The 15,623-nt window shown below is 35.1% G+C and overlaps 1 protein-coding gene and 1 long non-coding RNA gene across 3 annotated transcripts in view; one reads left to right on the top strand and one right to left on the bottom strand.

Annotated features, from left to right (window-relative positions):
- LOC132112992 (uncharacterized) overlaps positions 1-15,623 on the bottom strand; it is a 190,407-nt gene that overhangs the window by 87,007 nt on the left and 87,777 nt on the right. The gene's annotated exons all lie outside the window — the stretch shown is intronic.
- The window catches only part of slc35f4 (solute carrier family 35 member F4), a 29,274-nt gene that overhangs the window by 8,850 nt on the left and 4,801 nt on the right, over positions 1-15,623 (top strand). Inside the window, exons 1-6 of one of the 2 annotated variants that reach the window (XM_059521096.1) lie at positions 1,848-2,226; positions 8,894-9,194; positions 10,532-10,751; positions 11,809-11,934; positions 12,029-12,221; positions 13,610-13,699. In XM_059521096.1, the coding sequence (XP_059377079.1) occupies positions 2,151-2,226; positions 8,894-9,194; positions 10,532-10,751; positions 11,809-11,934; positions 12,029-12,221; positions 13,610-13,699 (1,006 nt within the window). In that variant the 5' untranslated portion in view covers positions 1,848-2,150. Of the gene's footprint in view, positions 1-1,847; positions 2,227-8,893; positions 9,195-10,531; positions 10,752-11,808; positions 11,935-12,028; positions 12,222-13,609; positions 13,700-15,623 lie in introns of those variants that run through there. The other variant, XM_059521095.1, reaches the window with a different exon arrangement.

The raw sequence follows: 15,623 nt of genomic DNA on the forward strand, positions 1-15,623 counted from the left end.
AAACACAGTGGCAGTGAGATTCATTTCCTGGCATAGTACAACCAGAACTGCTGAGCTCATCCTAGAAATCTGACTCTTCATAAAAAAACTGCTACAAATTTGCCAGTATAATAAGTGCTGGCTATGCAAACTAGCTTCATTTGAGTTCAGGAGTATGCAATGGACCACAATGCAGCACGTGTTTGTGTGTGTGGTGTTAAATCAAGCCAGCAAGAATGAATGAGAGGCAGAAAGCTTTATTTTGTGTAAGGTTGTGTGTAATGGGAGGAAACAGATGTAGGTGTGTGTGGGTGTTTCGCTAATCGAATGCATGGCTGGGACCACTGGAACAAGCATCATTGAGACATATTAAATGCAAGGCCATGAAAACCGCAGATGGGGTGTAATGCATCCTGCTCTGACCAGGCAGGCCTACTAAAGGGGTACTCGATACTTGAACTGGTCTGTGATTTAAAGACGCCCTTTAGTCCAATAAAGTCCCAGCACAGCACAGCTCACACAGTGAAGCAACTTTTATGGAATAGCTCACCAAAACATAAAAATAAATAAATAAATCTCACAAGCAGCATCATTTATGACATTTCGAACATTTTTAAAGGAACATAAAAGGAGATACCTTGTTAAATGTTGAAGCTACTCCTTTCTTAATGCAAAAGCATATAGTGCACTGTCCACAATTATTTATTATTTATTTTATTTTTTTATGGAAATGTTTATGTTGTGTCCCAAATGATGAACTATACACTATGCACTTATATATATGTACTTTGTGCTGCATGACGTGTCCATTATACTTTTGTTTTTTCATTTAAATAAGTGCATCATCCTGGTACTTGAAGTGCACTATTTGTTGCACTTTTACTTGCACTATTTATACTGCAAAATAGCATGGAATAGTGTATAAGTACACTAATTGAGACTCACCTTTCGTTTTACTTCTGATTAAATCAGATCAGTTTTTGTTGTTTATGAAAAAAGAGCAGCTCCGAGATTCTGCAGAATTTCTTCTTATGTATACCACAATAAAAAAAAAAGTAATTGCGATTATGGTCACTGTTTCTTTAATAATATGGAGAAGTAGGGTTCTTTTGTGGTCCGCAGGAAGACAGACCAAATAGGGCAAGTAAAAGATTACAGAATTTTCATTTTGTCCAGATGTATTGGTAAACATCAAATATCCATATCCTAAAAGCTATTCCCACTTAAACAAAAGTACAGCTCCCAGACTCCCACTTCCTGACACTTTGAGTTAATAACAGAAGATATTGAATCATTTCATCCAGGAACGCACAGAATTGTCAGAGACGAGACTTTTTATGGAGTCCCCCAAGGCTCTGTACTGGGTTTTATTAGCATAATGCTACAGAGACTCAGACAGCAAGACAAGACCTCTGCTAAAGCGAACAGTGAAGGGCCTTCAAGTGGAGCACAAGTGCTGATGAAAGAAGCAAAGAGCATGATTGGGCGAGGACTCAGGAGAGAGAGCAAGAAAAAAAAAACGACTTTCTTACTCTACTAAATAACTCATTTTTATCATACTGCCTCATCAATCTCATGTGGCAGAGATGGAACTGACTAGAAAAATGGCAGATTGGAAAAGCAAAAAACGATGAGGAGAAAGAGAAAAAGGGGAGAGAGGCCTATGCAGCATAATTAGCTCGAGCTGCTTGGTTACCTTCCAAACACAGCAAAGGATACTCTGAGCAGGAGAAGGGGCGGGGACAGGGAGAGAGAGAGAGAGAGAGAGAGAGAGAGAGAGAGAGAGAGAGAGAGAGAGATGAAGGGGATGATTGCATTCCACACACACTTGAAGCTCAGTCTCCCTAGGAGACGCACTATAGCAGTATGACAGTGCAACATCTACACTAGAGTACGACTGTACGATTATATGTGCCACGCTGAGAGTGTGTTTGAGCCAGAAATAAGGAGAAGTAAATTTGTCACTTAGCAGAAAGAGAGTAGTAACAGCAGGAGAAGAGCAAAGTAAAAAATATCAAGAGAAACCAGAAAGAGACTGTGGGAGTGACAGGAGAGATGCGCGTGGGGATGAAGTGGGTTTGTCGGAGGAGTTGAGCCGTGCCACTCATACACACACACACACACACACACACATTTCCAAAAGCTCAGGACTCCCAAGGAAGGAGGAGAGGATGAAGAAACACTCGGCCCGAGTGGCCCCTCTCAGCTCCTATAGCGCCCAGGTGCTCACCTGCCCCATCTCTGAAGGTAAAACAAAATGATTTTGTGGTGTTGATTAAATATAAAGTACAAATTTGTCCCAAGAAATGTGCTTATCTGAGAAAACGTTGTTTTGAAGTTCTTGAGTTAGTATTAGAATTAGCCTAGTAGCCTTTTTATGAAAATGATAGAAGCTCATTTAGATAGCTAAACTAGTCTGTGTTTGAGCAGAGATGAAGAAAGATGATGTAAGTAAGTGAAAAATAGAGATATGTACAATTAAGTTTGTAAGTTAGTATGGCGTGAAATGTGTAGAGTTTGAGTATATGTGTGCAACCAAGTAGAAAAGGAGCTGTAATCCCCCCTCAGCAGTTTATATCACACTTTCAATATTAAATTACATTTTATTTACTGATGATACTGTTTATTGAAGTACAATGCCGGTTTCATGTTGCTGTTGTATTGTAGTCCTTTAGGGACTTTACAGTTTGTCAACTCGACAAAAATACAATTAATTGTTTATTAGTGTTAGTTCACGGTGCATTAACTAATGTTAACATACAATTTAAATGTTAAAAATGCATGAGAAAATGTTCAAAAACATTAACTAAGACTAATAAATTCTGTAGAATTATTGTTGGTTCATGTTAACTGATGTTGTTACCTAATGTCAACAAATGAAACATTTTAGTAAAGTCTGATTACTTTACTTTTTTGGTGCTGACTCTGGTTGTAGCAGCAGGTAGCATATAGCACTTTGCGTTATGGGATTGTGTGATGTTTCTGATCACAGTTTTTAAAACTTCCTGGTTGTACTGTTATCAAATCTGAAGCTGTAGCTCGACATTGATAACTGAAAACTGATGCTTGATTTATATTGATTACATTGATTATCTGATTTACATTTTTATACATGCATTGGTTCTCAAACAAGCTAATTGCTATAATAAATTGCTAATTTACCTTTATTTGATTTATTCATATACATATGAATGAAAAATAAACGGTAACACTTTAGTATAGGGTCCAATTCACACTGATAACTAGTTGCTTATTAGCATGTCTATTATTAACATATTGGCTGTTTATTAGTGCTTATAAAGTACATTTAATGCATAACATCCATAATCCTACCCAATACCCTAAACTTAACAACTACCTTATAAACTATAAGTAAGCATCAAATAAGGAGTTAATTGAGGCAAAAGTTATAGTTAATGGTTAGTTAATAGTGTGAATTGCACCCTAAAATAAAGTGTGACCAAATAAACTACTACAGGTTCTGTTTAAAAAGAAAAATAGAGTGAGATAATTTAGTTTGACATGTAATTATACAGATATCAACTTTCAGTTTTTAAGTTGTTTTTTTCTACATCTCAAGACTTTAAGTTAAAATATATGTAAGGGAGAGTGTAAATTTTAGGTGCTGTCACCTCAGTTTAAACCTATATTAAACCTTTTCTTTTCTGAGACTTTCAAGCATAAAAAGGTTGCAAAACACCATTATAAATGTCATCATCCATATGAATTTTTTGATTGTTTGTTTCTGTACTGACATGGGGTGACAGAATTTTCTTTTTGACAGTAAAAAGTACAAATATAACAAGGTCATAGAAACTGATAAAATAATAAAGAAATAATAAGAAAAATAGTTTTATCAGCACTGCTTGATATATGTCAGCAACCCAACTACTCATCATAATTCAGTGTATATTACCAATTCCTGTTCCAAATGCCTTCTTGTAAAACAATGCTTTTGAATCTCACTGCTGTAAAATAACAATAGCATTCTGTGCAGCGCAGTGAAAATATGTAGGGGCGGTAAACCAGGGATTTACCATTGATGTGACATTTCTGTGCCTCCACACCTGCGGTTCCCTGGTATTGTTGGTTTCAGCAGGTTGTTAAGCTATCCAGCCAATCCACAGGATATAAAAAGTCTGTCAGTGTGGGTGCACACTGTGGGGGCCCTTTTTCAGTATAAAATATGTCTAAAAAGTTGTCAGGTATTTTTTAATATATATATATATATATATATATATATATATATATATATATATATATATTTTTTTTTTTTTTACTTTAAAAATTACATCATGTGAGTTGAGTTGTGGTTTAGTTGCAACTCTGTCAAAATTGCTCGTCAGTTGAATTGCTCGGCATCACACAGGACAAATTTGCTCATAACTGACGTACTTCTTAGAGTCCAAAAATCGTGACTTTTTCTTAGAACTTGATGTTATAAGCACTGTGCATTTTTTAGCTGTACATTGTCCATAATAAATGTCCTATTGAGGGTACCCGTGGCCATGCTCATGTTTGTTAAGTGTGAACATTGGCTTGTAGTATTGGAAGTTCAGGTAGCTTTGTGGATTAGAAGTTATTTAATAAAGTGTTGAGGTGAAATTAGATTTATTATATTAATGCAGTTTTGTGGCTTCTCCCAGGCAGAATATTGCTATTTTGACAGCATTTACTGCCAGCTCAACATCATTGAATCTACATACGTTTTTGTTGGTAAGGTGAAAGTGAAAGAGCAACAATCAATAATGCAAAGTGAGGTCAGGGTCTTGTGTACTGTTCATTGAAGCATCCAAGGACTTTGGTTAATGCAGGCCTTTCCTAATGCTGTCGATTACAATGCTTAGGATTTCAAAAGCCAACAAGACAAACACATGGAAAGTACAAGAACACCATACTGTCATTCCAATAACCCCTGCCTTCATAAAATTAGAATCAAATCAGACATTAGTGCAGTGTTAAGTATAAAGAGGTCAGTGACTACGATAAATAAAAGTTATGTGTATTAAAACTTTTATACTCAATTTGATGACTCTTAATACTTCCTGAATTACAGCTTCTTGAATGTGTAAGTGTCCAATAATTTTATAATTATTTACATATATTTTTTAAGGTATTTTTTGCAAATATCATCAAGTATTATTATTATAACTAAGGGTATGTTTATACAACAATTATGTTCTAAAAATAGAAGAAACACATACCTATTGGCTGAACATATTATTTTTTTCACATTTTTTGTACTTTTAAAAAATGATGGTATTGGTATCGTTTTATGGGGGCTCGTCCGGGATTAAACAACAAAAAACATCCCAAGACATTAAAAAGTTATACATTTTGTACTGGTGGTAAAATTACCTTGATTTGATAGTAGCTTGTGATGGAAGCGGTGTTGCGTGTGATGCTCAGTGTTGCACTTTCTGTGATTCAGCTTGAAACATTAGTAATCATGGCATTGTTGTGCGATCTTAGGTCATTTCTGACCAGAGAACTTTAAATTTAGAATTTTTTTAAAATCGTAGCTTCACCAGAATGGTATGACACTTGGTGACTTTTATGGCACTTGGTATGTGAACACACACAAAAAATTGAGGACAAAAAGCTGAGTAGTCATGAAAAAAATAGTCACACTCATTGTCTGTGGTCAAAAATGACCGACCATAGGAAATGAATGGTAAATGGGAAAAAATCTAAAATTCCGAAAATTTGTGTGTGCACAATCTACAATCCCCACAATGCAATGAAGGGTTGAAACTCTAAAACATCTACACCTACGAACTGGTGTAACAGTAATACTGCAACTATGTAAAATCAAATCAATAATATATCAGATCAGATAGATCCACTCACACACACACTTACTTACACACACATACATATAAAATTATACATACTCAAATGAATTGGTATGGCTTATAACCATATTATATGAGTCAAAAGACTGAAATAAAAGGTTAAAAATCAGATCAGGCCCAGAAGGATTAAACTGTGATAAAGCATTCCTGTTAATTTTTGTTACATTTTATAGAATTTTAATGATTTGTGTAACAAATTGCTTTCTGTGTTCAGGTTTGAATGTATTAAAAATAATGCAAAAACCTACACTTCAAATCAACATTTAAAAAATAAATAAATAAATATAAAAACCTTTACAAAAAGTAGTCTTTGAGAATGCCTTAATATACATTTAAATTCACAACCTAATAAAAGTAAACAATTATGTATAAAACCAACTAGTGAATTTACAAGTCCATCTATATAGCACTATGCAGGAATCTAGTGGTTAAACATTTTGGCAATATTACAATACGAATCAAAAACAGTTTTGTTCAATTACTTTTTTCTGAAACAAATAAATCTGCAAAAACTTTTCTTTTCAAGAATTTAATTATGTTAACAAGTTTTTTCCCTACATTATGATACCAGGGCATCTCACCATAAATGAAAGATATATTCAAGTCATTGTATGTATGAATCACATTTTTGAATTAATTTGTGAACACATTCTGCCATTGACCTAAACACATTAATCATAAACACCCAAAAATAAATATAAAGAAACTGCAAGTAACACAGTAAATTATTATAATAATTTTTTAAAACAGAATATTTACATTTACAGCTTCAAAACATCATTTTATTATAAAGTCTAGTTCCTGGTATTTCAGTAAGGCTGAGATCTATGGCTTGATAACAGGATCACAACAACAAAGTGGCATTGTGAGCATGAGTGAGTATGTGTGTGTGTGTGTGTGTGTGTGTGTGTGTGTGTGTGTGTGTGTGTGTGTGTGTGTGTGTGTGTGTGTGTGGACGTGCTTGCTGACCCAGCACACTATGCTAGTGACCATGGGCCAGCGCACATCATCTTTTATTCCTGGCCTAGTGTAAATTGATCACTCTGAGTCTACAGCACAACGGATCTTGGCTTTGTGATACTAGCGCTCTTCCCCCTCAGCATACTGATGATGTCAGTACAGCCTCAATGAAGGACAGAATGTATTCTGATTGGCTGATTTTTTGGTGCGCGCCCTGTGATGTTGAGTTTCTATGTATATCCCACTATATCTGAATGGTCTCTGTGCTTCTCCATGACCCTGTGGAGCTGTTTTTGACAGAGGCTTGTCTGTGCGAGGTAGGCAGATTTCTAACACTGTCCGGCTTAAGTGCTTCACCTCCAGGTAACTGACACTCACAGCTACTGATCGATACATCCGTACGTACCACAGAGAAACATCAGGGGCAGCCGCACGAGGACGTGTTGCTGAATTTCTCATGAATAAAACGCATCAGCAAAGCACATGATTAGCATTTCTTAACCCTGTCTAAAAACAGTTTGTAGTGCGTGTTCCAATGTTGGACCAAATAAAAGACATGGACAGAAGATTTTTGTTATACCGGAGGTAGGAACAGGAAGTACTGTAAGTGCAGGAGAGTTCAAGTGTATTCGCATGTCCTGCTGTAAATAATAAAAAACAAATGTAGAAGGAGGACTAGGTAAGAAAGAAGGAAAAGACCATTCAAAATACAGTAGATGAGGTTGGCAGTTGTGTTTGAGTTTGAATACATGATTAGCCTGACTGGAGATGTGCAGGTAAGGTTTGTTTTTGCACTGAAGACATGCTTAATATGATGTAGACTCAAGTGAAGACTTACATTTTAAGTCAATGGTGCTCGAATTAAGAAATTTCCAGGAATTCCTTCAGTTTGTAACTGTTGTTGTGGTAGCCAACTGTGCTCATTTTTATTTTCAGCAATATCACAAAAGTGTCTGTTTAATTAATTCACTTGTTCTTTTTTCTCCATTTTAACATTTTTCCTAAAGAGACCAGGCATGTGTTACCATCGTTAGGTAACTTAGTTTATTCGATTTAACTCTATTGTTAACAATGGAACTTGCAACCAATGCTTTTGGGAAGCACACCCCAGAACAGAACAGCATACTAACGGAAGTTAAAATCCATCATGGCAGCACTCATGAAATATTAGTACATTAAATATTATAAATATTACATTTCAATATGGTAGTAAAACATAGTGTTGCACGTTATATTGGACCAATTTATCACATAATTAGAAGCAAAACAATTACTAAACTGTGTAATCTGTTAAAGAGACTACTGAACAGACATAAAGTTTATTTTAAATGCAAAGAATTAAAAAATAAAAATAAAGCTCTGTAAGCACTTGCATTTTTTATAACACTATAAGTGTGTCCTATTGGGTAATGAAAAGTGACTAAATGTCCCCACAAGTTTTTAGGTCCCTGTGAGGAGATATGAGTACAAAGTATAACTCATACACAATTATTATTACTATTATTATTTATTTGTTTATTATTTTTTTCTTTAAAAAAAATTGAAAAGCTCTTGATGCAGAAAGTTCCATGTGAAGGTTAGTGTTAGGGGCAGAATATGCAGTTTAAACAAGCTTATAAAATAATACATAATTAAGGTTTTTTTATATATATATTAAATAGCAGAGTTTTCTATGAGGGTAGGCTTAGAGGATAGAAAATACAGAGGATAGAGGATAGAAAATACATTTGTACTGTATAAAAACAATTATGTCTATTCCCGTGTGTGTTTGCAAAAGGACACAGGTTCAAATCCCTCCTAGAAAAATGACAACTGTGCTTGATGCTCCATCATTAGCATACATTTTCATAATAATGCATTTTAAGGTGATGTATTTAGCTAACATGCTAACATTTAAATAAGAATACAAATATGTATTTAGACAAAGTTTTAACATCCTTTGAATAGAATATGTACGCTAAACACAGGTGGAGCTGCAGAACAGTGTACAGAAGAAGAATAAAAATAAGTGTGAGGGATTTCATAATCCTATTATATGTAATGAGGCAAGGAGATATAATGTGTGCTGTAATGGTGCAATACTGATCTGTGTGTTGCAGGAGAGGAGGGCTCAGAATCACATGCAGAGACTCCAGTCAGTGAAACAAGTGGAAAAGGCACTGCATACCAGGCCTGCGCCAACACAGTGCTCAAGGTGCTGGGGGGTTTGCTGGTGGTACTGTGTGTCTCCTCGTCCTGGGTGGGCATCACACAGGTGGTCCAGCTCACGTTCAAATCCTTTTCCTGTCCCTTTTTCATCACATGGTTCAGCACCAACTGGAACATTTTCTTCTTCCCCCTCTACTATTCTGGGCATGTGGCCACCACCAAAGAAAAACGGACGCCCATTCAGAAATTCAGGTGGAGTCAGAATGAATGATTAAGATGTGATGTGAACAGCAGAACATTCTGCAGGAAGTATAGAAGCCAACATATGAAAATTAAACATTTACTAATTCATCTTTAGCTAACACGTTTATCCAATGCAACATACTGTTCACTAATTACAGAGAAAGTTCCCCAAAGCAAGAATGGACAGCTCCAGTCCTGAAGGGCAACTGTCATGCAGAGTTGAGCTCTATCCCTAAAGATATATCAAGTAATCTGGTCCCACTTTACTGTATATTAGGTGGCCTTAACTACTTTGTACTTACTTCGTACAATGTACAGTTGTATCTGCTACTGAGGTGGGATACAGGTAAGGTTAGGGACTGGTTTGGTATGGGTGGGTTTAAGGTTGGGTTAAGGTGTAAGGAATGGGTCAACAGCGTAATTCTAAATGAAATTGCAGAAATTATTTCCAGATGTAATAACATGCAGGTATTTGTTTAATACCTAAGTACATGAATGTATACAATAAGTGCATTTCTATCAAATGATTAATTTAAATAAGTACAGTCAAGGCCATCTAATATAAAGTGGGGCCAATAATACTGAAAACTTCGGTTAGATTTTTCAGGTTTGATTGGGGAGTTAAACTCTGCTTTAGTGCAAGTGTCAGTAGAAACAGTTCAGTTCGATTCACGAGGAAGTCATTCTGAACGGTTTTGTTAACTAAAGTCTCAAAAGTGATCTGTTAGACAAATTGAACATTGCTATTTTTCATGAATGTAACAAGAAAATTGGTGTGGTTTTCAGGAAAAAATTAATAAATGTTTTGTTTCCGCACACAAATATATTGTGTCTATATAAAAGCACAATTAAATGGTCAATGTACAATTTTTCGGAAAAAACAGTAAACTTGAAGGTCCCCACTAAACTTAACCTTCAGGGGGCATATGCAAATCATACAAAAATATATAAATGAGATGCCACCAATTCTCCAAGTAGTTACAAAATGACATTAGAATGAATTCTAGTTTAATTTTTGAGTGTCATTCACATTAAAGCTTTGTCATGGACTTTGATCTTGGTTCATTTGTACTTCCAAATATTTTAACTTGGCACGTCACGATTGGTTAAAAGACGTCTGAGAACCAGCGTTTGCCATCATTGACATCAAACCTGGTTTGAACTTTAACTTATTAACCTCTTAAATCTTAAATACCCCACAGATAACCTCTTGCAGATTTGCAAATCATTTGGTTACCAAACTAAACCTTCAATTTCTAGGTTAAGCCACTGGTAGGCTACAGTGCTGCATTATCAAAGTAAGCAAACAACAAAAACCTTAGTTTTTTTCTCATTTCTCTGTCTAGGGAATGTAGTCGGTTGTTTGGGGAGGACGGAATGTCTCTGAAAGTGTTTCTGAAGAGAACAGCGCCTTTCTCCATCTTGTGGACACTTACTAACTACCTGTACCTGTTAGCACTGAGAAAACTAACAGCTACAGACGTCTCGGCGCTCTACTGCTGCCACAAGGCCTTTGTCTTCCTCTTGTCGTGGATAGTCCTCAAGGATCGCTTCATGGGTGTGCGGGTAAGTGGAATACATTTAACCCTATTGTCTCAGCAACCATTTGATTATGTTTGAAGCTGAAATCTGGCAAACCGTTTCTTTGGTACAAATGATATTTGCTTTAAGAATCTTACTGAATCAATACAAATGGAAGCCAACAGCTAATCAAAAATCCTTTTTTACTGGAAATGTTGTATACAAGTGAAATTGTGTACCAAAATGTATGCAAATTGACCATAGCAGGTACTATAATATTTACATTTATATTTATATCTTTATAGGATAAACTCTAAATTATTGCCTTATAATCCTTGAGTTTGTGTTGCATTCTCTCTTCATTTTTTTATTTATTTTAATACGTTTTTGAAATCTTATGTCACATTTTAGTTTGAGAACCAATTCTCACTATAAACTAACTATTTACTTTGAATTTTGCTTAAACTTTTAATTTTCTGTTTATTAAGTATTAGTAAGGTAGTTTTTAGGTTTAGGTATTGGGTCCGATTAAGGGATCTATTATATGGTCATAAGAATGTGTATTTTAAATATAAAAAAAATATGCTAGGTATCTGAGAAATGTTATATAATAAGCTTAGTTAATCGTGGGAATTGGTGCCTAAAATTTACTCTTCTGAACTTGTCATTAGATCATCTGGAGACACTCGAAACAAAAAGTTATAATTGGTTTGTACTTTGTGTATATACTTTCATTAACTCCACAACACCCCAAAAATTGCTTGCTGTTGTAGGCCACATTATTTGGTAAGATTGTCAGATTGATGGTTATGGAGAAGAAACGAGTGATGTGGCACACAACAGATACAAATGGAGAGTCAACGAGAATTTGTTCTTGTTCAAGTGAAAAAAGCTTTGCTTTGCCAGAAGCTGTTAGTATGCTTACATCAGAGCTCTTTTGACTTTCATTGCACTTGATGTCTCTGATCTGGATGCATAACTTTTTTATAATCTCCTTGAAAACTATCCACCAAAAATTAAATGATGCACACTGATATTTATTGTGGTATAAACCTTATTAGACCTTACTGTTTCATAATGTCTTTGTAATCTTTTCTCTTAGATTGTGGCTGCCATTATGGCTATCACAGGCATTGTGATGATGGCTTATGCTGATGGTTTTCATGGGGATTCCTTTATGGGTGTGGCCTTAGCAGTTGGCTCCGCCTCCACTTCTGCTCTCTACAAGGTGAGTGCAGCTGAAAATAACGATTCCCAGAAGATCCTTGACGACCATTAAGACTCCTTTAGTATTGATATGCTTTTCCTGCAAAACCACTCAGGTGCTGTTTAAGATGTTCCTCGGCAGTGCAAATCTGGGCGAGGCTGCTCATTTCTTCTCCACCATGGGCTTTTTCAATCTCATCTTTATCTCCTGCGTTCCCCTCATCCTGTACTTCACCAGGGTGGAGCACTGGGGCTCCCTCTCCTCTTTGCCCTGGGGTTACCTCTGCGGGGTGGCCGGCCTTTGGCTAGGTAATGTGAAATTATGGAAACCAATTCTTCAGATCTACAATAATCTAAAATGATTTTTTTTAAGTTTAATACTATTATTCAGAAAGGATAAATTGAATTGGTCAATAGTGGCATGCAAGACACTTATAATGTTCCAGTTTTTTTTTCTTTCTTTTAATTCAAATAAATCTGGTTCTTTTGAGCTTTCTATTCATCAAAAAAAAATCCTGAAAAACATGCATCGCGGTTTTCAGAAAAATTATTAAGCAGCACAATTGTTTTCAAGAATGATAATAATAATAATAAATGTTTCTTGAGCATCTTTGCATATTAGAATGATCTCTGAAGGATCCTGTAACAGTGAAGACTAGAATAATGGCTTTATAAGATCATTTTATATGATCATTACATTTTAAAATGCAATAGTTATTTTAAACTGTAAGGATACATCACAATATTAATATTTTACTGTATCTTTGATCAAATAAATGCAGCTTTCTTAAGCACAAGAGACAAAATAATTTTTGAACAATGGTCTATTTGTTACTTGGGTCACACTTTATTTTAAGGTCCAATTCTCGCTATTAACAAACCATTGACTATGACTTTTGCCTCAATAAACTCTTAATTTGCTGCTTATTAATCCTTAGTAAGGTAGTTGTTGAGTTTAGGTATTGGTTGGGGATGTAGAACACAGTCATGCAGACTATGTGCTTTATAAGTACTAATAAACAGCCAATAGATTAATATGATAATAAACAGCTAGTTAAGAGTGAGAATTGGTCCCTATACTAAAGTGTTACTATTACTTGTTTAAAAAGCAATAGAAAAATATGTTTTTGGCACCGTAATGTTACGCCATCTACACTACTAAATGGCAAATGCTAACCAGCTGGGGAAAAACACTAAATAAATAAAACCTTTAGTTTGTACACAAGTACTGGCGTTAAATCATGCTGACGGTTTACCACTTGATCACAGCTGATTCAGATGTGAGTTAGTGTTGTAGTGGATCAAATACAACCCTTAAGTACACTTTCAAGAGTGCTTTAAGTGCATAGTAAGTGAAAGAAATCAGGTTAGAATCATCAGTTTACACCTCGAAGTGGCATTCCTTAGATATCCAATATGTGCTGCATCAGTCTATGTACAGCATAATAGTAACCGATCCACTTATATTTACTCTATATTTGAGCTGAAGTGGAGCTCTGTATCTTTAGGGGGTTTTAAGGATAATATGATATCCATTCTCTTTTGTCACTGATCCAAATCATGTGACATTCTCTGTGTATTTGGCCACTTAGAGAGGATTGAGTGACAAAAAATGCTATATGGCCAGACCATAACATTAAGTTCCTGTTTTTGACACACTCTCTCTCTCTCTCTCTCTTTCACTCTCTCTCTCATAGTATTTAACATCCTGGTCAATGTAGGAGTGGTGCTCACGTATCCTATCCTCATATCCATTGGAACGTTACTCAGTGTTCCAGGCAATGCAGGTGTGTGAGTCTATGTTGTACATCATTTGTCCTTGAAAATTACTATTACTGTTTGATATATATGTATATTGTACAGTCATGGCCAAAAATATCGGCACCCTTGGTAAATATGATCAAAGAAGGCTGTGAAAATTCATCTGCATTGTTAATCCTTTTAATCTTTTATTTTAAAAAATCACAAAAATTTATCCTTTCATTGGATAATAAGAATTTAAAATGGGGGGAAATATCATTGGTGTTTGGGTATAATAGTCATGTAGCATGGGTATATTTGTAGCAGTAGCTAACAATACATGTACTGTGTGGGTCAAAATTATTCTAAGATCATGTTATATTTTGATATTTTGTAATTTCCTACCATAAATATCTCAATACTTAATTTTTGATTAATAATATGCATTGCTAAGGACTTCATTTGGACAAATTTAAAGGTGATTTTCAAAATTTTCTGCACCCTCAGATTCCAGAGATTCAAATAGTTGTATCTTTGCCAAATTTGTCCTATCTTAATAAATCATACATCAATGGAAGTTTATTTATCCATAAAATGTACTCTTATGACTGTTTTGTAAGCCAGGTTAAATAGATGGGTCTTTAATCTAGATTTAAACTGCAAGAGTGTGTCTGCCTCCCGAACAATGTAAGGTAGGTTATTCCAGAGTTTAGGCGCCAAATAGGAAAAGGATCTGCCGCCTGCAGTTGATTTTGATATTCAAGGAATTATCAAATTGCCTGAGTTTTGAGAACGCAGCGGATGTGAAGGACTATAGTGCAATAAGAGCTCATACAAATATTGATTGAATATTAAACCATTCAGGGCTTTATAAGTAATAAGCAATATTTTAAAATCTATACAATGTTTGATAGGGAGCCAGTGCAGTGTTGACAGGACCGGGCTAATATGGTCATACTTCCTGGTTCTAGTAAGAACTCTTGCTGCTGCATTTTGGACTAGCTGTAGTTTGTTTACTAAGCGTGCAGAACAACCACCCAATAAAGCATTACAATAATCTAACCTTGAGGTCATAAATGCATGGATTAACATTTCTGCATTTGACATTGAGAGCATAGGCCGTAATTTAGATATATTTTTGAGATGGAAAAATGCAGTTTTACAAATGCTAGAAACGTGGCTTTCTAAGGAAAGATTGCGATCAAGTAGCACACCTAGGTTCCTAACTGATGATGAAGAATTGACAGAGCAACCATCAAGTCTTAGACAGTGTTCTAGGTTATTACAAGCAGAGTTTTTAGGTCCTATAATTAACACCTCTGTTTTTTCAGAATTTAGCAGTAAGAAATTACTCGTCATCCAAGTTTTTGTATCGACTATGCATTCCTTTAGTTTTTCAAATTTGTATATTTCTCTGGGCCTCAAAGAAATATAGAGCTGAGTATCATCAGCATAACAGTAAACACTAACACCCCTAAATAAACACAAAATAATTTATGTAATATATTTTATTAAAATTATTTGTAATAATCTTTACTATTTAAATTGTGACTTTTAAATAATATTAAATATAAAATATACTATAAAAAATTGCATTGTGGTAATGAGGATTTGTGTGCAAAATGTGCTTAACTGACATTAAAATAATGTCACAAAGGCAACAAAATAGCAATTAAAATAGGTAGAATTGTCTTTATACAAAACCAATTTATTATAATTTTCCCTTAAGATTTATGGGTGAAAATAAGTCCCTGACATGTTTATGACAGGCTCTGTGATAATCCTCCTAAAAGTACAACAGAGCAGGGCCGTGTTTCCAGACAAAGATTGATCTTAGTGCTTAAGAGCGTTTTCTACGAGTTTTGTTTTTTACGATCGTTTGTTATTGTTTCATGTGCATTTCCAAACAATGCACGTAAAGCAATCGCACTTAGCCATGCTTTAAGTGCTACTTAGGAGTCGCTATCCGTT

Source organism: Carassius carassius, chromosome 32 (genome assembly GCF_963082965.1).
Source record: "Carassius carassius chromosome 32, fCarCar2.1, whole genome shotgun sequence".
In the NCBI taxonomy this organism is placed as follows: domain Eukaryota; kingdom Metazoa; phylum Chordata; class Actinopteri; order Cypriniformes; family Cyprinidae; genus Carassius; species Carassius carassius.